At 47.8% G+C, this 25,438-nt stretch overlaps 1 protein-coding gene across 2 annotated transcripts in view; it reads right to left on the bottom strand.

The window, feature by feature from the left end:
* Positions 1-25,438, bottom strand: part of glb1l2 (galactosidase beta 1 like 2) — a 66,090-nt gene that overhangs the window by 19,646 nt on the left and 21,006 nt on the right. For both annotated transcript variants that reach the window (XM_072486685.1, XM_072486686.1), the window contains exons 2-10: positions 18,200-18,397; positions 17,722-17,790; positions 15,253-15,348; positions 8,278-8,386; positions 7,151-7,243; positions 5,671-5,752; positions 4,715-4,776; positions 3,354-3,435; positions 1,427-1,564 (exon numbers count right to left, since the gene is read on the bottom strand). In XM_072486685.1, coding sequence (XP_072342786.1) covers positions 1,427-1,564; positions 3,354-3,435; positions 4,715-4,776; positions 5,671-5,752; positions 7,151-7,243; positions 8,278-8,386; positions 15,253-15,348; positions 17,722-17,790; positions 18,200-18,397 — 929 coding nt within the window. The remainder of the gene's footprint in view (positions 1-1,426; positions 1,565-3,353; positions 3,436-4,714; positions 4,777-5,670; positions 5,753-7,150; positions 7,244-8,277; positions 8,387-15,252; positions 15,349-17,721; positions 17,791-18,199; positions 18,398-25,438) is intronic.

The following is a 25,438-nucleotide window of genomic DNA, read 5'->3' on the forward strand; positions in this document are numbered from 1 at the left end:
GTTCGATCCCGGCCCCGGGTCACTGTCAGTGTGGAGTTTGCACATTCTCCCAGTGTCTGTGTGGGTTTCACCCCCAGAACCCAAAATGTGCAGGTCAGGTGGATTGGCCATGCTAAATTGCCCCTTAATTGGAACAAAATAATTGGGTACTCTAAATGTATTTTAAAAAATGAAACAATTGCATCAAAATAGCAGACAAAGGAAGATTACAAAAACTAATTCTAGTACTATCAGAGAATTAAATTCTCCCATTGTCCAACTTAATGGGCGAAATTCTCCGGTATCGGCGCGATGCCCGCCGACTGGCGACGAAAATGGCGCAAATCAGTCGGGCATCACGCCGCCCCAAAGGTGCGGAATGCTCCGCATCTTGGGGGGCCGAGCCCCAACCTTAAGGGGCTAGGCCCGTGCCGGACGAATTTCTGCCCCGCCAGCTGGCGGAAAAGGCCTTTGTGCCCCGCCAGCTGGCGCAGAAATGACATCGCCGGGCGGCGCATGCGCAGGAACGTTAGCGGCCGCTGACGGCATTCCCGCGCATGCGCAGTGGAGGGAGTCTCTTCCGCCTCCGCTATGGTGGAGACCGTGGCAAAGGCGGAAGGGAAAGAGTGCCCCCACGCACAGGCCCACCTGCGGATCGGTGGGCCCCGATCGCGGGCCAGGCCACCGTGGGAGCACCCCCCGGGGCCAGATCGCCCCGCGCCCCCCCGCCCCCCCAGGACCCTGGAGCCCGCCCACGCCGCCTTGTCCCGCCGGTAAGGTAGGTGGTTTAATCTACGCCGGCGGGACAGGCATTTTAGCGGCGGGACTTCGGCCCATCTGGGCCGGATAATCGCGGGGGGGGGGGGGGGTGCCACCAACCGATGCGGCTCGATTCCCGCCCCCGCCGAATATCCGGTGCCGGAGAATTCGACAACCGGCGGGGGCGGGATTCACGCCAGCCCCCGGCGATTCTCCGACCCGGCGGGGGGGTCGGAGAATCTCGCCCAATATTTCCACCGCTGTATTCAATGCCCAACGTTTCATTTCTTAGCACAGGCCTTGTTTGCTGGGGGAGTTAAAATACACTTCCCAAAGTGACCCTGAGCCCTACAAGTTGGGATCGGCCTCCGGTTTGACTGCACTAATTGTAGCAGTAAACTGATGCTTAAAAAGCACAGAGTAAATTTTGTTTTTGTTGCAGACACATCTACAAATGGTATCGGTTGACTGATTTCCCATCAAGCTGATTGAAAAAGTGGCTCTATTCTAATGAGGCTCATTATATTGAGGAATTTCAACTAATTTTGAGTACCTGCATTAGGCTCTGAAGCCGAAATGGCTGACTGGTCCAATTTGCTTGAAGAAGAATCTGTTGTGATCTTGACCTCCTAAAAGGAACAGTTACCAAACAATTGAGAAAATCTGGCAACATCGCAAGTGTACTCACCATAGCTGGTGACGTCAGCAATATAGGTGCCAAAGTCCTGAGCGCCATTCATAAAGCCAAAGTTAGTTCCTCCATGAAACATGTAGAGGTTGATGGAAATCCCTTTGTTTAAAAGTGCCGCAATGGTATTCAAGATACCTGCAGAGAAATTGACAGAGACATCTTCATGCAATGAGATAGAAACATATCCATCGAGACAAAAACACAACTTGTCCTGCAGGACATATTGTGATGATACACCTATAGAAAGTAAAGAAAAAACAGAAAAAACATAGACAGACCTACTGTTGTACAAGACTTACAACTGTATCGTAAAGTAATGCAGGCAGGTTAAAGACTGCTTGTATTATCGGTCGGAGTTCCAACTTTACCTCTTCCTGTTACAACTATATTCCCCTTCCTCCATTTTATCTAATTTACCAAGATTGCTGCTACTCTTAATTCGTTCCTCCTGAGCTATAAATAAATACACTATCCACTTAAGATTCATTGCATGTCTGACCCTCGATATCATTCTTTTCCAGGAGTTTAAACACGTACACTTGCTTCCCTTCATCCGTTTTCCATTTCTCCTACAATCTACAGCTTTCAAACACATAAATCTTGGCGTCCCCTAACCACTACTATTTGCAGATTGTTGACTGGATATTTGGCAAAAAACACACAGCTGTCATTTTCCTTACAGTAAATACTGCTGTTCCTTGAAAATATCTCTAAAATACAGTTCAAGACTCCAGTAATAAAGAAAGTGGGAGAAGGAAGTTAAGAGTTTGCTGGGAACCAGAAGGTATTAATCTTTTTATCATCCCGAGAAAAAAGGGAGAGCGAGGAAGAAGTTTTATTTTAATAAAACAGTTGCTCGGAAATGGATTCTCTGACCAGAAATAGTGTGTGTGAATTCAATTTAACAGATTTTCTTTTAAAAATAAAAAACATTTCCCCATTAATGAGGCAATGAGAGGCTCAACTCATACAGACCCAGGCTCGACCCTGGTTCTAACCGAAGCCCATTCCACAGACTTGAGCTGACACTTCAGGGCAGTATTGAAGTGCTGAAATGCCGTCTTTCGTGTGAGATGGATCTCATCTACTCTCTCAGGTGATCGCAAAAGATTCCTTGGCATTACTCTGAAGATGAGCATAGGGGTTTGTCCCAGTATCCTGGTTTATATTCAACCTGAATCACTGGCAGATTACCCAACCATTATGGCATTGCTATTTGTAGAAGCTTGCTGCGTGTAAACTGGCTGCCATGTTCCCTACATTACAACAGTCAATCGACTTGAAATATTTTATCCATTGGTTGTGACGTGATTTGGGATGCCCTGTAGCCATGAAAGGGGCTAGGAGAGTTCTTTTTGCTTCTCTGATCTTCAAGTCATTGGAAAGTCTGAAAGTGTTTCATGTTGGTTAACTACTGTGCAGGTGACGGGGCTGTTTTTGGATATTTTCTTGCACTCAACCGATCTCAGCTGGGAACAACTGAATTTTTCCTGTTGTTTAAGAATTCCAGTGGGATGTGCTAATTCATTAGTGCTGTAAAGCTTTGGTTAAAATGTCATTGTAATTTTGTTCTCCCGGAATTGATGGCAGACTGCGAAATAAAAAATATTCACAAGGGGGAGCCAATAGCCAATCTCAGACATTTTAATTTCCATCATTCGTTTGCAATCTGCCAGTAACATTATTGCCAGGGCAAATATTTGAATAGGCATTACTAATGTGACAAATTGGTTAGCACACAATGCATAAAAATAAAACCCTTGTTAAACTAACATTAAATTGCTCTCAGCACTCCTACCTTCACAATACTTATCACAGATAAGTGAAGCTGCAAAACAAATTACACTAAAATGAAACCAATGACAAGGAGGAAAAGGAACAAACACATTTACAAAAAATAAAAGTTCAAAAGCAATGAACACACCTTCCTGATAGATGTGATGATGACCTCCCCAGTGATCAAACCAGCCACTCCAGTACTCCATCACCATCTTGGGTTTGCCAGGCTACAAAGGGAAGGAAAAAGACTGGATGCAGTAGAGTAATACGTTGAAATATTTATGGCACAGGAAGAGATCATCCATAAATTGGAGCATGCAAAGCCAGAATCTGAGGAGGAAGCGGGGGGCAGGGGGCAGCAGGAGCATCAACAGCAGAGCTTAATTAGGAATTGCACAGACACTGTGATGTCCTGCTTCCCCAATTGTTAACATTCAACCTTCCTCCCTTTCGCTCCCTCTACATTTCCTGAAAGTACAAATTCCCCGGTGAGGTTTCTTTCCATAATGCTGGCTGTTCTGGCCTATTGTTTTTTTTTCACTTGACAGCTTTAACAGTGAATACTGGCACATTATTCGATACTGTGGGCGGGAGGTGGGGGGGGGTATCACAACCAGACCCAAACCTGTTCATAGTGGAAATCCACAGAGTTTCATGCATGCATACACCCGTCAGCATGCACTTTTTGCTGGTAAGCAATAGCAGATATTTCACTCTTCGTAGCCCAAGGCTTTGAGACTAATTATAGCATCCCTACCATTACCTGGCAGCGACCAATGCAAACCAAGAATCCAACTCTGACCCTCTAGATTTCTGAATGTGGTCACACTAATCGGCTCTAACCAGTTAAAATAACCAGTTTTAATTTGAACTAACAGTTTTACATTATAATGTAACAGCTGCACCCTGTTTATAGCACGATTAGTACAGATGTTGGATGACAGCTGCCACTTTGGACCTTCTGCTTCCACTTTTCCACCTCCTCTCGGCCCATCTCTGTTCCTTTACTTGTTCATTACTACCTCTTTTTACCTTTCACCATCATCCCTTTTGTTCTTTAATCTCTCCTGCCTTCTAACCGATCACAGGCTTCCCCTTTGTTCTTGACTCCACTCCCATCAGTCATCCTCCACCCTTCCCTTGTCTGGATTAAAAACAGTTACATCTCCAAATACTCCCAGTACTGGCCTGAAAAGCGAATTCCATCTCTCTCCACAGCTGCACTGAAACATTCCTCTCTGGTACTCGACCCTCCTAACAGCACTTCAATGGCTCCCTGAAAAGCACAGAACCGTAAAGGGACCAGTACCTGCAGCTTGGAGCTGAAATCTTATGACTCCGCGTACCTAAACTAAGCAACATCCACTCAGCTGCCTGACACAGTCTTGCTTTTTAAAACAATGGAAAGCAGAGGACCTGTCTAAGTTCGGAGTTAAAGATATTGCAGGACTTTGCTACATATAAATAATTATGCCGAGTGCTGAAAATATATAAAAAGAATCTTACTTCTAGATTTTTCATAAGCGTCATTCCAGAATCCAGCTTTTGAAAATTGATAGTAGCTAAAGCTGTAAATATATCACAATAGATTAGCCCAAAGTAGGAAGTGTACTTTTTCTCCTTTACAGACAATAACACTGTTTATTGGAAAAGTTTTCCATGTATGTAACATGTGCATATGTCCTGGTCTAGGTGATTTTCCTGAATCACAAACCAACTGTCCAGCCAACTGAGCTGAACCGGATACTGTCAATGTATGAAAGCAACAGTACATCATTCCACCGCACATAGGTGGGGAGAAATGCACATGATGCCAGCGCCAATATATTTTTTTAATGTTTATTGTCACAAGTAGGCTGACATTAACACTGCAATGAAGTTACTGTGAAAATCCCCTAGTCCCCACATTCCAGCGCCTGTTCGGGTACACAGAGGGAGTGTTCAGAATGTCCAAATTACCTATTTGTGTTGAAAAGTTATTATTTCAGACTTATCGGAACCACAAGACAAAACACAGCTCATCCACATCTTTTAATTCCCTCATGGTGACATCAAACGGCATTCTGAACATCACAACTTCCTCGCAGCCCATCATCACTTTTCAACATGAAAATAAGCATTTGTCTCAGTGTCTTTAACATGGTGGATGATGACCCACACATTCTATTAGCGTGGAATCGGATTAAAAAGTCACTGGGTGCCTGGGCAAGATTTAAACAAACCTTCTGAATACAGATGTTTATTATGTCATGACTTACAGTGCCATATTCTTTTTGCAATGCTGGTAGGCCACACCTGTAACGATATTTTCCTAGGTTTTGCACGGAGGCAAAACTAACTGAAGCTACTGCATATTTAATTGTGGGAGTACCATTTTTATTTCCACTTTTATGTCCTGCAAAAAATGTATTAACATTTTCATGAAATCATTCATTTTGCTAATCCCTTAGGATGGTACATACCTCCTGCGACTGATCCTTTACTCAGTCCATCTTTGTTATCGGAAGTCATAAACAATTCTGATGTCCCTCTGTGCAACAGGGCCTTTCAGGATTAAAACAGAAGTGACCGTGGGTCTGTTTATTCAAACTGCCAACAAGAATATCAAATATGCAACCTGCACAATGCATGCAGTATATTCACTCCAAATGCAATGTGGTCACTGCTTTGACTTTCGTGGTTTTAGGGGTGATCACACATATTGCTGGAGGCTCAGATTTGGTCCTTACAAACATACCAACCACACTTGGAGGTGAGTTACGCGTCATAATTCAAAACATGAAACGGATGTACAACTGGGTGAGCAAAGTCACACAAACCAAATTTAGGAAGGCCATGCAAGATCACTTCACATATTGCTGCAGTATGAACGGCACAAAGAAATATTTAAATCACATGTTCACACATTTAGCACCAGCAGGGAACCGATTATTCCATCGGTGATGGGTGACATTAGCGAGGTTTTGCAATATAGTGAGTGGAGTCCTGCACATGCAGACACGGAGTCATATTATTGGCCAGGAAGCTACAGTGAGTCAGCAGCGCCAGGCAAATTCACCAATCCTAGCAGGTTTGAGAATTCGCACGTGTGCTCCGGCTACACTTCCAGCTGGCGCTCCCTATGAGCATAGTTCTCCTGCTGGAGCTGCAATTCACAAACCCACTGATTGTAACCATAAACTTGCTAAACAGAAGCTATCTTATGTAACAGCAGCACATGAATGCTTATTATAGTAGCATTAGCATTTCAGCAGAAGCATTCATCTTCTCAATATGATGCACAGTAAATAATGAAGTGATTCTTCACTGTGGGCAAAATGTGTTCTGTTCTCATGGTATGAATATCATATAGGTGCCAAATATGAATTGTAGTAGTTGGTTAATGCATCAGAGATGTCGGAAACTGATTTGTGCTGTTTTCCGTAAAGCAAAATCCAGAATGCCTGGCAAATCTCCTGCCCCTAGTACAAACCACTCTTTCAGTCTGGAATGACAAACATAAGTGCAGATGAGAAAGATCATCTGACTCATGTAGCCCCATCATTCGACAGAAACCTATGATTTACTCTTCAGAGAACCAACTATCACTTCATTGAGTCCAGAGCTTTGTGCCTCCACTAAGCAACTCAGTGGTCGATTCCATGTGTTGATCACCCTTCATCTGAAGAAGTGCTTCCTGACCTCAGTCTTGAATGTAGTCTTTGGCCATTAAACCCAAAGAAAATGTATAGGGAAAGGCCACTGACCCCAGATTCCTCCCACAAGCAGGCAGCGAGAGTACAAAAGATCACAATCAGACCCTTTTACTCTTCCGAGAAACCTTTGGCAGAGTGGAATTAGTAGATGTTCAGGATCAGGTCATTCACATTCTTGAGTGCAAGGCTTAAAATTACATTACAGCAGATTATTTTCATTCAGAACTTAAGTAACAAATATCATTACCTCATACACAAAATTCATGTACTTCTGATCTTTGTCATAGCCACCATATTCATTTTCTACTTGCACAGCAATGATTGGGCCTCCTTCTTTGTACTGCAAGTCAAGAAAGCATATGGAGAAGCTCCTTTAATTAGTAAAGCTTATCATTCCACTCCCACTCTTTTATCTTTCTTCTTCCATCAATTTTCTCCATTCCTGAAGGTGTTGACATCTTACAGGGGTACACTGCCATGGCATCAGGCGCCTGCCACTACTTTACCCAAGTGGCCACTCTTCAACCTTAGATAGGGAGTACTGGCACTCTACAAATCTGCTGCCAAGTCTGATCCTGCTCGTGCCAACACACAGCTTATATTTGTTTATTTGTTACTAATTCTGTGGGCACTACTGCAGAGATTGGCATATATTTCCCATTCAAAGTTTCTCCAGGAAGTGTTGGTGGTGGACCCTCTTCCTGAACCATTAATAGTGGTTGGATATTACTGAATGGCTTGCTGTGCTGCCACAATGGCGTGGGACAAGAGTTAGATGCAGGCCAGACGAGGTGAGGGTGGTAGGTTTCCTTTAGGGGATGGGATGGATTTTTAATGAAGTAGACCAACCTCCAAAAGATTTCACACAATTAAAGACATGGATGCCAAGCCAAAGGAGGGGATATTAGGCAGGATGGCCAATAGCTTGGTCAGAGAAGAGTTTTTTGGGGGGAGGATCTTGTAGAAGAGAATGTGGGGAGGGGGAGGGATTTAGGAAAAAAATATCCTGACACATATTTGCAGCACGAGTTCCATATATTGACAAGGAATGGTCACTGGAGGTTGTAGAAAAATCCTAAAATCATAAATGATTGATACCGTCACAAGACTTAATATCGTGGCAGTATTAACTTTAAGAAATTAATCATCATCCTGAAAAAAGGCAGGGTGGGGAGAAGAGAGAAACCAACTAGATCAGTCATTTACATTGTCCGCATAAAAAGGGTGTTTTTTGCTAAAGACCAGAGGGTTGCAAATCACAAATATCTGAATCAGTCCAAACAATAGAGGCAACCTCAACAAAAATAGCATTTCTTAAGAGTCATGGCTATATAGTCATTAAATCCTTAGAACTAATGAACAGGTCAGACTCACCTGAAATGGGATAACTTTAGGAATCAGTTCATCAAAAAAATTATCAACCGCATCAGTAAACCCGGCATAAGTTGTGCGCAGTTTCATGTTCTCGTCTCTCAGCAACCAACTAAAGGAGTAAACACACTTCAATTTTATTGAAATTAATTAACCGTTATTTTCTTAAGCTTTCATATTTTTAATAATGGTGAAGTAACATGGGCGTCATTCTCCGCCGGCGGGAGTCTCCGTTTTGCCGGCGCCCGGGGGTTTCCCGACGGCGTGGGGCTGCCCCACAATGGGAAACCCCATTGACCGGCCGGTGTTACGGAGACTCCCGCCGGCCGGTCGGGGCAGAAATGTGGCGGGGTGGGTAGGAGAATTTCGCCCCATATTCCTCGTGTCAATCAATTGGAAAAGACTTGATATTACGGTCTTATAGTTAATATGATTCCAACATGGAGAGCTACCTGTCCATGTCCTGTAGAACAGTCCCACAGTGGAAAATACATTAATAGTTAACAAAGAACAATACAGCAGACGAACAGGTCCTTCAGCCCTCCAAGACTGTACCGGTCTTGATACCAACCTTTGCCAAAACCCTCAGCACTTCCTTGTGCCGTATCCCTCTGTACCCATCCTATCCATGCGTTTGTCAAGATTTCTTTTGAAGCCTTAAGAAAACACTTAAGGTGTAGATTTTTTTCTATTGTGAAATATTTTTATTTTTTTTAAGATTAAAATTTTAATAACTCGGGCTTGACACAAAGCTCTTTCAGTCATTTTTGAGAACGGTTTCAGTTAGTGGAACAGCACACTACAATGCAGCTAAATTAAGTAAATGTCAACTGATTCCTGTTTTTAACAAGTTCCATATTGTCCTTTTATCCCAAACTGGTTGGGCTAATTCAGGATGTGCCTGGTGTATGAGGACAGAACGTGCATAGACATTTGACCACAACTAGTCACAGGCAACATTCTCACTAAACTACAGGTGCACAACTACACAGTAACCTTGGCTACCATGTGTACAAAAAATTATTTGAAGGGATCTCTCACTGAAAAGAAAACTAACAGTGCACAATAACTACATTTTAAATGGGGTATAGGTCATGGGTATAAATTCTGCAAAACCTAGATACCAATGCACTTACTTGTAAACCATGTTGGGCTCGCCTCATACGGACAAATACTCTCAACATATTGCGAAAACCTCCAGACTACATAACTATGTGGAAATTAAAGATATCTATTTACATCATTGAATGGAGCAGCACGATACTCAGTGATATTCAACAGTGTTTTATTTACAATGGTTAAACACAGTTGTTCAAATTTTCTTCTGCATTAAACAAGCAGCAACTTAGTTAAAACTGTGAGCAGAAAATCTTCAAATTTTGGGGCAGCACGGTAGCACAGTGGCTAGCACTGTGGCTTCACAGCGCCAGGGTCCCAGGTTAGATTCCCCGCTGGGTCACCGTCTGTGCGTAGTCTGCACATTCTCTCAGTGTTTGCGTGGGTTTCCTCCCACAGTCCAAAGACGGGCAAGTTAGGTGGACTGGCCATGCTAAATTGCCCTTAGTGCCCAAAAAAAGTTAGGAGGGAAAGGTTAGGGTGGAAGTGAGGGCTTAAGTGGGTCGGTGCAGACTCGATGGCCGAATGGCCTCCTTCTGCACTGTATGTTCTAAAATGCAAACATTAACAATTATAATACAAATAATCCCTTCCACGTGTAACCTCAACAGGTGCAAAATTTTTGAGGATGTATTTAGCCTGGTTGAAAGTAAATTGATTGAAAATATCAGAATTGTACAGTGATTTAAAAGTTTACTGGAAAGATACGCTATATACGTGTTCTTTGTTTCTACCTTTTCCAACATAATGTGGGCATAATAACTTACAATGAAAGTACCTTTGTAAACAATTACACATAAATTACACATTCCCTGTTCCCAGTGAAGGCACTGCAGAGCCACCACTGACAAACGGGTGAAATTCAATTGAGACAAGTTTACAGAGTCACTTTCAATCATAAAGTCACTCACCACCCAGACTTGGCAGTATAATCGCCGTTCCTTCGCTGTTGCAGGGACAAAAATCCTGGAACTCCCGCCCTAACAGCACAGTGGGTGCACCTACACCAGAAGTACTGCAGCGGTTCAAGAATGAAACTCACCACCAACTTCTGAAGGGCAACTAGCGATTGGCAATAAATGCTGGCCTAACCAGCTACGCCCCCATTCCATAAATGAATTTTAAAAATATGGATATAGGAACTAACAGTGGAAATATAAAAATTAGTTGAATGTATGGGAAGTGAATTATTTCCACTCAACTTGGTTCAATTGTCCTCTGCCTTCTCACCTCATTTCACCTGAAGATTAAACAAGGGTTGCAACTTGCTGTGTGTAAAGCCCAGGGAAATCCAACAGTGGAACAGAAAATGGCCACTTTAGTGTCCAACTAATGATGCTGATAAAACTTGACACAAAGCATATTTAACCGGTACATTTGAAAAATCTGTGTTATTTAAACTTAACCAACAAGTGGAGTTCTTGAATAAGCAACTTTGGTTAAAACCCTTGTTTTTTTCCCCACCCGAACTGAACCATTTAATAGTTACACCATACATAAATACGTTGACAATTGATTTGGTGCATCACAGAAACATTTATAGAATATTTAACTTCTTGAAATGATCTTAGAACTTTTTCAACTTTGATGTCTTTTAATGTTTCTCGATCTAACTAAAAGCACAGAAAGAGTACAATTAATCGTGTACCTTACAAAATAGGAATTAAAAGAAGAAACCCATTTGATGCCAGCCATGTCATTGTGGTGAAAGCCAGGTCTGCTCAAACATGATTAATTCCTCTTCTGTGTCCAAAGGTTACACCACAGTGACACAGTGGTTCGCACCGGCTGCCTCACAGCGCCAGGGACTTGGGTTCGATTCCAATCTCAGGCAACTGTTGTGTGGAGTTTGCACATTCTCCCCATGTTTGCGTGGGTTTGCTCCAGGCGCTCTGGTTTCCTCCCATAGTCTAAAGATGTACAGGTTAGGTGGATAGGCCATGCTAAATTACCACTTAGTGTCAAAAAGGCTACGTGGGATTACTGGGATAGGGTGGGGGCAAGGGCCTAGGTAGATGGCTCTTTTGGAGGGTCAGAGCAGACTCAATGGGCCAAATGGTCTCCTTCTGCATGGGTTTCACTGCAATAGTCTTCACCATGGCTTCAACAACACTTTTTAAAAATGCAACATTTTTCAGTGAATACATGGAGGATCGGAGGATGGGACTTCCAGTGGTGGCCATAAAGCGAGTGGCCGCACATTTGGTGGCTCCCACTCAAGGTGGATTTTGTAGGTCCTTCCCCACCCGTATGGGTTTTTCTTGAGGGCAAGAGGTGTGTGAGTGCCCAGGGAAGGTAATACTCCTCCGGTGAGGCTGGTCTTTGGATCAGAAGATGGGAAGTGTCATGGGAAAGAGTGCAGCTGGAGCAGGAAGGTTATTGTGATGCGCCACAGGTGAAGATGACGGACAAGGAGAGTGTGGAGCGGGAGGAGAGGGCAAGGCTGGTACATGAGATTCTGAGGGTGGACCGGAGGTACTCCGTGGTGCCAGAGGAATGGTTGTTGAAGGAGCGGCAGAGCCTCCAGATGGAGTTTGGGTTTGTGTCTACTGGGAAGGCAGTGGGAGAGTTGCGGAGGTCCAAAGGGGCAGTGTACGAGTACGGGGAGAAGACGAGTAGGATGCTGGTCCAGCAGTGCAGGAAGTAACAGTGAGGGAGTGTGGTGGGGTGAGGGACGAGAGGGGTAAGGTGGTGGTGGAACCAGAGGGGGTGAATAAGGCATTTGAGGCCTTTTATCAAAGGCTTTCTGGGAGCCCCGATTGTGTTGAGGTGGTGGTGATGGATGGCATGGGTGCGATGCAGGCAGGGAAGATCCCAGGCCGGACGAGTTCCCAGTTGAGTTTCATAAAAGGTTTGGGGCGGAGCTGGGGCCACTGCTGGTGAGGAAGCAGAATGAGGGAGAATCTCTCCCCCCCCCCCCCCCCCCCCCCCCACCGCGCACACATTGTCGCAGGGTTCCATCTCCCTGATTTTAAAAAAGGATAATGACCTGGGGCAGTGTGGGTTGCCCCTCCCGATATAGCTAATTGAATGTTGATACCAAACTGTTGACGAAAGCGCTTGCATCGCAGATTGAGGATTGTGTGCCAGGGGTGATAAGGGAGGACCAGACGGGTTTTGTGAAGCAAACACAATTGTTGGCGGATGTGCGGAGGTTACTTAACTTAATTATGATACCCTCGGAAGGGGAGGAGATAGAAGTAGTGATGGCGATGGACACGGAGAAGGCTTTTGGTTGGTTGGAGTGGGTGCATTTGTTTGAGGTACTGAGGAGGTTTGGGTTCAGGCAGGGGTTTGTGGATTGGGTCTGGCTGCTGTACAAGGTGCTGCTGGCGAGTGCGCCGACGAACCGAGTGAGTTTGGAGTATTTTGGGTTACACCGTGGAACGAGACAGGGATGTCCGCTCTTCCCGTTGCCTTTTACTTTGGCAATAGAGCCGCTGTCAATGATGGCTTTGAGGGATTTTTTTTGGGAGGGGGGCGGGGGGGCTGCTGTCAAGCATAGGGTTTTGCTCTATGCGGATGATTTATTGTATATCTTGGACCCGATGGGCAGCTTTGGGGTGATTATAAAGGTTTGGGGGGAATTTGGACGGTTTTCGGGATATAAATTGAACATGGAAAAAGAGTGAGGTGCTCCCGATCAATGTTAGAGGGTAAGAAAGGAGATTAAGGGTGTTGCCGTTTAGGGTGATGGGGACGATCTTCACGTACATTGGAATGCAAGTGGTGCAAAGCTGGACCCAGCTTGATTGGTGGAGGGGATGAAGGCGGATATTTTAAGAGCTGGGACATTTTGCCGTTGTTGCTGGCTGTGCGACTGCAGACAGTGAAAACGACAGTGCTGCCTAGTTTCAGTTTGTGTTTCAGAACTTCCCTATCTTTGTCTCCATTTTGTTTTTAGGAAAGTCAGTAGGCTTATCTTGGGGTTTGTGTGGGCGGGCAAGGCCCTGCAATGCTGTGGACATTTTTGAACGGGGCGACAGGGTGCGCTGGTGTCACCGAATTTGATAAATTATTATTGGGCGGTGAATATTGCAACGGTGAGTAAGTGGGCTGTGGAGGACAGGTCGGTCTGGGGGCAGGTGGATGCAAAGTCGTGTAGGGGAACGAGTTTGAGGGCATTTTTGTTGTCGTCTTAGCCGTTCTCATCGACCAGGTATTCTGTAAGCCCGGTGATTTCGGCAGCATTTTGGGCTGGAGGGTATGTCGTTGTGGGCGCGATATGATACAATCATAGGTTTGTGCCGGTGGGGCGGAGTATATTAAGGCTGTTTAGCACAGGGCTAAATCGCTGGCTTTGAAAGCAGACCAAGGCAGGCCAGCAGCACGGTTCAATTCCCGTAATAGCCTCCCCGAACAGGCGCCGGAATGTGGCGACTAGGGGCTTTTCACAGTAACTTCATTTGAAGCCTACTGTGACAATAAGCGATTTTCATTTCATTTCATTTCAAGTGGGAGGAGGAGCTAGGTATGGAGGTACGGGCTGGGACATGGGCTGAGGCCTTGTGGAGGGTGAAGGCATCCTCGTCGTGTGCGAAGTTGAGCCTCATCCAGTTTAAAGTGGTACCAATAGCTCACGAGGGTGGTGAGGGCGAGCAGGTTCTTTGCGGGGGTGGAGGAGAGATGTGGGTGGTCTGTGGGGGGGACGGGGCGTGCCTATGAACCACGTCCATATGTTTGGGTGTGCCGAAGACAGAGGTGTTCCTGGCAGGGGTTCTCGGACGTGGGGGGCCTGTGAACCATGTCCATATGTTTGGGTGTGCCGAAGACAGAGGTGTTCCTGGCAGGGGTTCTCGGACGTGATGTTCTAGGTGTGGGGGTGGTTCCGAGCCCGGAGCTGGCAATATTTGGTGTGACGGAAGACCGGGGTGGGGGGGGAAAGAGAGAGTTAGAGATATAGCAATAGAGATAGAGAGGATTTTGTTGGGTTGGCGGGTCTCGGAGCCACCGAATGCAAGGGTGTGGGTGAGCGAACTACCAGAATTCTTGTAGGGGGCGGCAGAGGGATTCACCCGGAGGTGGAACCCATTCATCGATTACTTCAAGGAGAATTGAGGGGTCAGCAAGGGAGAGAGGGTTAAAATGGGAAAGGAAGGACGTGGCGGGATGTTGGTGTCAGGGGGGTTGGAGGGTGGTGGTGGTTTATTGGATTGATGTGTTGTTCTTCGCATGTTCTGATATATATATATATATATATATGTTAAGTGCCTTGAATAAAAATATTTTTTTAAAAGAGGATGGAAGGATAACTAACACAGCTGGATGAATACTATTATTTTCTCCCAGTCCATTAGACTTATTCACATCCACATTTTGTAAAGATCATCACACAGTCCCTACATTTCTATACAGGCGCATTCTGCAATATTTTCGACAATATTAACATGTCAGGGATAAATTTTAATTATAGCAACTTGAGCTTTGTTCTCTCAGTTTAGGAGGAGCTTTGAGCCCATCAATGTGTTCTTGTCCTGCAAAACACTATATCCTACTTTAAAATAAATATTTTAAGCAAAGACGGCATCCACATAGATTATTTTTTTTAAAATTCCAATTAAGGGGCAATTTAGCGTGGACAATCCATCTACCCTGCACATCTTTGGGGGTGTGACCCATGCAGGCACGGGGAGAATGTGCAAACTCCACATGGACAGTGACCCAGGATCGAATCCGGGTCCTCGGCGCCGTGAGGCAGCAATGCTAACCGCTGCAGCACCATGCACCCCTTCCACATTGATGACTAGAAACACGTGAGCAAAGGCTCCGCACGCATTGCTGTATTAAGTTTCTCCTGTAAACTGGATGATTTGAAACACATTGATTTTGTGTGGTTCTGTGACTGATTCCTGCTGCATTTACCTGGGTAAACCACCAAGGTCCCACTCCGAGCAGATGTATGGTCCGGGACGTAAAATTACCCATAAATCCAAATCATTGGCCAATCTGAGATACGCTCTGTGAGAGAAAAAAGTTGAAACTTTTGAACAAAGCGGTGAACTTGTGATATCTTTAGATATGAATGGCTTCTGCTCCCTGCATTTACCGGTGACTCATTATTCTACAGTGTTTAAATTCTCTCTAAATTAGCCAAGTGGGAAATGTCCACATTGGAAAAAGAGTTATGCACGTCATACTAGACAAATCAACATAACTGATATATTCCCTACGTGGCAACATTGCTAACATTTCACAATACTTGATTTTCTGTAATGTGCTTCAAGAAAGATGATAAAAATATTTACTTTTTTTTCCACCTTATGTGGATTTCTTAGTAGTTTTGATTTGGGGGTTGTTAACCATGGTGTTGAGTTTCACTGTGAGTCATAAACCTCATCAAAAATAATAGTGTTGTACAAAAATCTGATTTAGTATTATAAAAATAAAGTCAGCATTTGTGCGCTCGATAGAGATCGATTAAAATGCCAATTCTATATATATTACACGAAACAAATGAAATGCAGTGTCGCAAACAAATTGATACTATAAAAAGGATTTTAACAAGATTTTGCACTGTGTCCATTCATAAATCCAAAATAAGTGTTAAGCCAAACACTACTTCAGGACAGACATTAAAAATCATTTGATGAGAAGTATGTGTAGAAGATGGAATTCCTGATGGCTAGCTGCTTTAGGAATGATCTACAGAATTAAGTCAGTGCCAGGTTTGACTGACCTCACCAGAGATGGAGGTTGGGGAAAATTGAGCTCAACTACCTGGGTTACGAAAGAGTCCAAAAACAAAACAGGCCGAATTATCACCTGGGTGCCGGAAAACTTGACCCACCCGAACCAAATGTAGTATTTCACATGATAATTTTGTCTTTTTACAACATGATCAGCCTCGCCATACAGTTTTCAAGCCACGTTGTAGTGCGTGATGAATGTAGGTGAAGAAATGGGATGGTTCGAAGGCCCGCATTGGTTCACTAACATAGTACCGAGTCTCGCAACAGTGTTTAAAGGCTGCCTAAAGCTCACCCCTCACTCTCCCAACCCCACCCACTTCCCATGCCACTTGTATGCCAACCATTTGTCCTCCATAGCCACTCCTCAGTATGCACTATGTACGGTCCTCAAACTCCATGCAATATCTATGGAAAATATTTTACATTCCTTAGAAAAAATACACCTCTTACCATTTAATAAGAGCTTCCAGATCATTGATTTAAGAAAATGCATTTGGCCATGAAAACAAATCTTGTAGTACTTGTAATCCTATGAGCTTGTGTTAACAAACCAGACACCACAAAGGCATAACCTACTGTTTGTTACAGCTTCTGAAACTGTCATTATTTCTCAAATGATTGGAACACCGACTATGCTGAAACCCATTAGCATCTGAAAATCAGCCAAGCATTAAAATGAACACAACTGTCCAAACAATATACTAGTTTCAGGGAAGGGTAGAACAGAAGTTACTCATTTTAATTGAAAAGTAGAGTGTCTCCCAATCAATGCAACGGGGCAGGTGGCTAGATTTTTCTTCCCCAAGTGTAGATTTACTTCAACGGTCAAAACCAGATTTTTTTAAAAATCAGCCCGAGCCATTTAATCACAGTGGAAAAGATGCCAGCACAAGTTGACATGACATTTTGGAACCTTTTCCACCCCATTATGGTGCTTTCTCCATTGGAAAAGCACTGTAAGGCATGTGAAGAAATACACAAGACTGGTCAATGTAAGGATCAACTTAACTATGAAGCCTATGATTAATCAATACATTGATAACACACCTGCATTACAATACAGCACCAATTAATGACACTTGAATTTGTGAAAATACTTTAAAACCTTCACCATGTTCCAATTCTCAGCAAGCTTTCCATTTTCTTCACAAATTCTGAAACCCGGCATGCTTTTGATGGGTTTCCAAAACACACACCACCAGATGAAATAGGTATGTGGGAGAAAATCTGATTTTGTCCCCCATTTAAAATAGGAAACTGGACCTCAGCCAGGGCAGCTGTGCATTTTGCATAATGGCATTCCTGTCCCACAAAAAGGCCAGAGGAAAATGGCACGGGCTCGGGAATGCACAGTAAATTCTTTTATTTCCAACTAAACTTAAACTTTGCCATTAACAAACAGAAAACCGCCTGCACACCCAGATAAGAAAAACCCCACGAGCCCATTCAGCAATCCTTGCTGGAAATGCAAGCGGAGGTTGGATGAGGACAGGGACAGAATTGATATTTCCTGTGGTCAAATCACACGCAGACATTCACTACCAACATTTACATGCCCTACCAAAAGTGACCGAGTCCGAGAAAATAATCAATAATTTATAAGAGATGAAGAAAAATTAGAAAAAAGCAACTATCTACTTACTCAAGGTCGAGATTGTCCTTGAAATGAAATATTCCCTTCTGTGGTTCATGGAGATTCCATGGTACATACCTGAAACAAGAACGCAGAAACTGATATTGTGTATAAAGCAGCAAGAAAGGCCGGCTAAAATGTTCATGCAGTTAAACCACACATTTAACGCCTCCATTATCCCAAGCACAAAATATTCCCAAGCCAACAGTGGGCAAAAACTGCAGCTTGGGTGTTTTTGACCTGGCCTTTTAAGCTCATGTAAAAATTGCAGTTTTGCTTAAACATCTATCAATATCAAAAGATCAACAGAAAATACTGGCCGTGAAGCTTTACTCGGCTTTAGAAATTTCAAAGTAAATTCAGTGGGTGACAGAAAATTAGCAGAGAAATTTTTTTTTTTTTTTTTTTAAATCGACAAAGTGGCAAAGACAGAAAATTATATATATAATATAGATAGATAGATATTACACAGAGGATCATTACTCACGTTGTTAAAGTGTTCAAACCTAAAGCTTTCATCTTCAGCATGCGGTCAGTCCAGTAAGCCCGTGGAATTCGAAAGTAGTGCATTGAACCACCCAGGATGAGAAACTTATTTCCCTCCAACTGAAAATATTCTCGGTCAGCTTGCAACCCCAGCTTTCTGCTGTACATTCTTGTTGGAGTGAGTGGCAACCAGTGGAACCTACAAGATGAAAAACGCCTCAGTTCCAAGTATAATCGCAGCTGAGCAAGCCATTTATGGAGCAGACACATGGTCAATTTGCCCCCCACCACCAAAACCACAAATGCCAGAAAGCTTGAATAAGGAAGGTCAAAATACCTTCCTCTTCCATCTCCCCTGGGATTCTCTGCCGTTCAGTAGTTATGTGAACAGATGATTGGGGTCAGTGGCTTACAGAACAAAGACATTTATCCATTTTACTACCCACACAATCATCTTTCTAAAGGTGATTGTTGGAAAACTATTGCAGATGCCCTGCAATTTGTGCATAGCTCAGCACCAGCACACTTCAATCTAAATGTGTGCTGAGCGACACAGTTTTTCACCAGTGTAACAAAGGGCACACCATATTGTACTAAAAAAAACAAGTATTTATACATCTGGTGATTTCTACAACACTTGGTATTTCTAAAAGGCTTCAAAAGATTTTTCCATTACAGTATGCTACACTCAGTTGAAAGATATTGAGCAGCTATATTCGGAACATAAGTCTTTCTTTTAGATTCCCAACATGCTTCTTAGTCATTTAGCTTTGTATAAATTGAACTAGAGAACTGTCCCAAGCCTGTGATTTTTATAGTCAATCATAATCTTTGACATATTCCAGAAAAACAAACCTCCCTACCTACAGCAAAAGCAGAGAAAAAAAAAAAAAGAGGTTAGAACTCATGAGTCCAATGTTAAAGTGAGTTTGGAGCATCTTTACATTCTATTAAGGTGGAGTCTATTAGCATTTAAATTATCTCACGATACTTTCCAGAGGGGAAGAGAGAAAATAAATAAAGGAATAGAACATCTACCCAAAATAGATAGTTCGAAGAGACGATGCAAGCATGGTCAAAGAGATGAGACGGCATCACTCCTCAGGATACATTATGAGCACTTCTGCCTCATAGATTTGGTTGGCCATCGTCTGGCATAGCTCTCGAGTATTATTGACTGTTTGATTTTTTTTAATTTGCACTGAGAACTATATTTTGTTATCATGACATTCAGTGACACTCACGAGTCAACATTAAGCCTGTGATGGGTGTGTTTAAAGGAATATGCAAGCCACATGGGGTCAATAGGTCATGTCATGATGAGGTGAAAGCTGAAGGCATCAAGGCTAGTGTCTGCCTCACTGATGATAAGTGATTTAAAGCATTTTTAATACACCGTGATATGGAAGTCAAGGGTTAGGTTAGCTCAGTTGGTTAGATAGCTAGATTGTAGTGCAGAATAACATCAACAGCATGGGTTCAAGCCCTGCAACAGTTGATGTAGTCCTTGGGGCCTACCTCCTTGCTTTGTTCCATAGTGATATCATGACATGATTTTTAGATAAGGAGGGTGCAACTTGGAGAGGAAAAGACATGGAAGTCATAGCAAAATAACAGAGATGCTGAGTACTGTATATTCATGGAAAGGGCGCCAGGTTTCTTTTACCTTGCCTGGCTTAATAATCATGAAACTAAATTTATAGCTGCCACTGTCTGGACTTGTACAAAGTGGTTGGTTGGCAGTCACTGTCCCAGCCATTTACTTCCACTTCCCAGACAGTTCACCTCGGGATCTTGCAGACATCAAAGATGATCTCCATTCTCCACTCAAAACGCTTAGACTAGGACTTCTGTTAGATGCGGGCGCAATTAACCGGCCTTGACGCACGCGACTTGGTGACACGACAGGGAGGCCTCTCGTGAGATTTGCGAAGCTCGAAACGTTGCGTGAGATTTAACAGAACCTCGCGAAAAGTCGGCTTCTGGATTTCACCCTCACCTTTGAGATCCGAATTAGCATACTTAAGTGACCCTTTAGGCTTATTTAAATGTCTGCAGCAGATTCTCTCGGTGCCCGGGACCAAACGGCTACACCTGGGAGACCTCGCCAGGGCTCCCTTAAGCACTGGTCTCCCAGGCAATGAGAGACCCCGGGTGTTCAGACTCAGGGCAGAGTGATACCGCGGCACAGCCGCTGCCACCCGGGGACCTTGGCAATTCCACCCAGGATACTACCAGGGTGCCCGGGTAACAGTGCCAGGCTTCCAGGGACACTGTGCTAGGGTACCAGACTGACAGTCCCAAGGTGCCCGGTTGCCCATGCCAGGGGGGCCTATCCCTCAAGAGATGGCAGTTGAGGAACCCGTAAAAGGCATGTTGGGTGTAGTTGGTGGGTGGGTGGGTGGGGGGGGGGGGGAAGAGGGGGGGGGGGGGTCAAAAGATCGAGGCGGCCTTTAAAAATGGTGCCCCGTTCAGCGTGCTCTCTTCCTGCATTGGCGAACTGCTTAATCAGTGGAGGAAATTATGTAAGTGCGGCCTCAGCAGGGCATTCCCCACCGAGGCCAACAAAAAAGCAAAGCGTCGTTGTGTAGCAGGGTCTTTCTCGGTGCTGCAGGCGCCTACAAACACCTTGTTAAATGCACCCAAAACGGTGTCCTCTGTCCCGTTGAATTACGTCCTGCATGCAAACCCAGAAATTCTGTCTCCCTCCTGCACACCAGTCAGACATCTTTGCCCTCTTAATCTTTCTTGGATGCAGCAGATGGTCATGATGTCCAAGTTGCTGCAGACATTTAAATTTAGCAGCAGCTCAAAAACCTCAACCCCAAAGAGGGATTTCTAAAGCTTCACGCCTTATGCGGACTATAAGGCTGACTACAGATAGTATGCTGGATTAGCAACTCATAGCAGGCGATTTTCAGACCACGTTCTGTCTCATCTCCAACAGAGCTGGAAAAACCCAGACTGTGGGGCGTCATTCTCCGACCCCCCGCCGGGTCGGAGAATGGCCGTTGGCCGCCGTGAATCCCGCCCCCGCCCCCGCCGAAGTCTCCGAAGGGAGAAAAGTCGGCGGGGCGTTAATGGCGCCGCTGCCGCGGAGAATGTCACGGGCCTGCGCAAGGCAGCCGATTTTCGGCCTGCCGATATTCTCCCTACCGGATGGGCCGAAGTCCCGTCGACGTGATGACCGTTCACGTCGACGTCAATCAAACCTCCTTTTCATCGGCGTGACCCGGTGCTCCAGGCTCACGCCGACCAGCGAGGAGGTGAGTGACGGCCTGGGGGGTTGGCTCTGGGCAGGAAATGCGTGGCCGCAGACTGATTGCCTGAGGAGAGGTGTGTCTCGGCTTGTGTGTGTGTGCGGCGGGGGGGGGGGGGGGGGTGGTTAGAGTAGGCTGGGCTCCGGGGGAGTGCCGGGAGGGGGTCCGTGCCGGGGTGGAGGTTGGGGGTTGTGGAGGGGGTCCGTGCCGGGGTGGAGGTTGGGGAGGGGGTCCGTGCCGGGGTGGAGGTTGGGGAGGGGGTCCGTGCCGGGGTGGAGGTTGGGGGTTGGGGAGGGGGTCCGTGCCGGGGTGGAGGTTGGGGGTTGGGGAGGGGGTCCGTGCCGGGGTGGAGGTTGGGGAGGGGGTCCGTGCCGGGGTGGAGGTTGGGGGTTGGGGAGGGGGTCCGTGCCGGGGTGGAGGTTGGGGAGGGTCCGTGCCGGGGTGGAGGTTGGGGAGGGTCCGTGCTGGGGTGGAGGTTGGGGAGGGTCCGTGCTGGGGTGGAGGTTGGGGAGGGTCCGTGCCGGGGTGGAGGTTGGGGAGGGTCCGTGCCGGGGTGGAGGTTGGGGAGGGTCCGTGCCGGGGTGGAGGTTGGGGAGGGTCCGTGCCGGGGTGGAGGTTGGGGAGGGTCCGTGCCGGGGTGGAGGTTGGGGAGGGTCCGTGCCGGGGTGGAGGTTGGGGAGGGTCCGTGCCGGGGTGGAGGTTGGGGAGGGTCCGTGCTGGGGTGGAGGTTGGGGGTTGGGGAGGGGTTCCGTGCCGGGGTGGAGGTTGGGGGGGGGGGTCCGTGCTGGGGTGGAGGTTGGGGCGGGGGGGGGGGTCCGTGCCGGGGTGGGTGATGGGAGGGCAAATGAGTTGGTCCACCTGGCCAGGTGCCAGCCTCCAACAGTTGGACCCATGCGGTCCATGCCACCTGGCTGGGGGGAGGAGGGGATATGGGCAATGATGACATGTCGTCGTTCCCCTCCCCCCCACCAGGTTGTCATGTTTTCAGATCATCCAGCGATGTTGGCCGCCGTGGTGGCAGCCGCTCATGTCTATGTTGCCCTGGATGAGGAGGAGGAGGAGGAGGAGGAGGAGGAGGAGCGTGCCAGAGAGGCGGCGCAGGCTGCCGCAGAGGGGCAGGCGGCAGCCGCCCAGGCTGGAGGGACACCTGACCGACAGGACGAGGAGGGGGAGGAGGACGTCGCGGCCCCACGGCAACGGAGGCACCCGAGGGCGCCCCGTGTGTACCGGCCCCGGCAGTCATACCAGGACCTCACGGACCGGGAATGCAGGAGGAGACTCCGGATGAGCCGGGAAACCGTGGCACACATCTGCCACCTGCTGGCACACCTGTCACCGCGTGGCACTGGCGGGGGACACCCTCTCCCCGTGTCCGTCAAGGTTACGGTGGCCCTGAACTTTTATGCAACGGGGTCATTCCAGGCACCGAGTGGGGACCTGTCTGGCATATCGCAGACATCGGTGCATCGGTGCATCCGGGCAGTGACAGATGCCCTTTATGCCATGGCGCACCGCTACATCCGCTTCCCCGTGGACCGGGCCAGCCAAGATGCCCGGGCCGTGGGCTTCTCTGCCATTGCCGGGTTCCCCATGGTCCAGGGCGCGATCGATGGGATGCACGTCGCCGTGCGGCCACCTGCAGATAACAGGGCCGTGTTCACTAATAGGAAGGGGACCTATTCGATGAACGTACAGGTGGTCTGCGACCACCGCATGATGATCCTGCACGTCTGCGCCCGTTACCCAGGCAGTGTACACGACTCATTCGTGTTGTCGCGGTCATCCATCCCCGGCATGTACGAGGGACGCCATCCCCGGCTGAGGGGCTGGTTGCTGGGCGACAGGGGCTACCCATTGCGATCGTGGCTGATGACGCCTATACGGAGGCCACGCAATGAGGCGGAGAACCGCTACAATGATGCCCATGTAGCGACAAGGGGAGTGATCGAGAGGTGCTTTGGCGTGCTGAAGATGCGTTTCAGGTGCCTGGACCTCTCTGGGGGCGCCCTCCAGTATCGGTCAGATAGGGTCGGCCGCATCATTGTGGTGTGCTGCGTCCTGCACAACATAGCCCAGCAGAGGGGCGATGTGCCGCAGGCAGAGGAGGGCGGAGTGGAGGAGCAGCAGGAAGAGGCCCAGTCCTCCCCAGATGAGGGGGATGGGGGCAATGGTCAGGGCAGACGGGGTAGACACAGACGGGTGGCTGTCCACCGTTACCGGCTGGCCCAGCGGGCACGGGACAGACTGATAGACGCCCGCTTCACTGACTAGATGGGCGTGGGAATCGGGTAGTATGGCCACAGACCGCACACCATGACAACAGCCGACCACCCACACCCCCCACCCATCCATCCACCCAGCACCATCACCCCCCTCCCCAACCCCACACACCCCACCCGCATGCACACCACCCCCCCACTCCCAATTGCCGATCCACCGGCGGCACAACGGGCCGGGCTCACCCAGTTGCGGGTGGACGCGTGTCTATCGCAGGCCATGGAGAATGATGACAGCCCGCCTCCGATGAGCTCCTGGCTCTACATCGTTGGACTATGTCTGACCCATGGCCACAGTACCACCATCCACCCGGACCATCCCTGCATGCGGCTGTGACACTGCAGCGCACGGTCCCGTCCTCTGCCCGGGGGATGTTGATGGCGGCCCAGGGGGAAGGGGGCAGACTCACCTGGGGCTGAGGTAAGACCACCCCTCACACACACACTTGCGCTCAACGTACATGACACCCCCGCACACTTTGGACAGAGCACAAAGGCAGCTTCGGTAGGTGTAACATTGACTTTAATAACCAAAGGAGTTCATGCACGTGCCCTAGCGCCTAAAACTCATCTGTGCCCTGCACCCGTGCCAACTTACTCAGTGTCTAATTGTTTGGCCTTACGGGCCCTTTGACTACGTCTACGTGGTTCCCCAGACGGTACAGCAGAACTGGAGGTGGACTCCTGTGATTCCTGCCCTCTGACACTGGATCCCTTTGGCGGCCGTTTCCTGGGGCGTCCTGGCCTAGATGTGCCAGGCTGCGGCCCGGGCGACTGGGATGGCGAGCTGCCAGCCTGTCCTGCCCGTTGCCCACCCGATGCACCTGGGACGGAAGGGGGGGAGTCCGAGGTGTCGCGGTGTACCGGGACCTCCCCTACAGAGGGAGCCGGGACGGACCACACCACCTCCTCCTCCCTCGGGGTGCCCGATGGCCCCCAGGCCTCTACATGGGTGGGGGATGCGAACGGACTGGCCATCCGACGCGCCCCCGACATCTGGCGCTGCCAGTCCTGGAGGCCCGTGCTGGTATCGACAGGGGTCTGCAGGTTTGCAGCCATGGAGCCCAGGGGGTTGTCGAACCCTGTCTGCGACAGTGCGACGCCAGCTCGCACATGGCCACTGGCGCCGATGTCCTCAGCGATGGCCTGCTGAGACTGGGCCATGGCCTGCAGAGACTGGGCCATGGCCTGCAGAGACTGGGCTATGGCCTGCTGAGACTGGGCCATGGCCTGCTGAGACTGGGCTATGGCGTTGAGCGCCTCTGCCATCTGGCGCTGGCACTGGCTCATTGCCTCCTGTGAGAGGGCAGCCATTTCCTGGGCCACAGACGCCGCCTGCACGGAAGGCCCCAGGCCTCGCAAACCGTTCCCCATGTCTGACACCGTCGCACCCATTGCCTCCACCGCGGACGCCACCCGTGCGGTGTCAGCCTGGGTGGCACGCATGACCGGGACCACTCCCAGCTCCTGGACGCGGGTGGACTCCTCCACCTGCGACCGCAGCCGCCGCAAGCCACCCGTCACCCTATTCGCTCGTCTCCGTGTCGGTGGTTGCATCGGATCTATGTGTGGGTGTGGTAACTGCAGGAACCCGGGATCCATCTGGGCGGCAGATGTTCGCTTGGCCTGGGCTGCCCTCCGACCGCCCGGTCCCTCTGCTGCTCCTACCTCCACCTGCTGTACCGGGACGGCTGTGTTGTGCGC

This window comes from Scyliorhinus torazame, chromosome 21 (assembly GCF_047496885.1).
Source record: "Scyliorhinus torazame isolate Kashiwa2021f chromosome 21, sScyTor2.1, whole genome shotgun sequence".
Classification (NCBI taxonomy): Eukaryota; Metazoa; Chordata; class Chondrichthyes; order Carcharhiniformes; family Scyliorhinidae; genus Scyliorhinus; species Scyliorhinus torazame.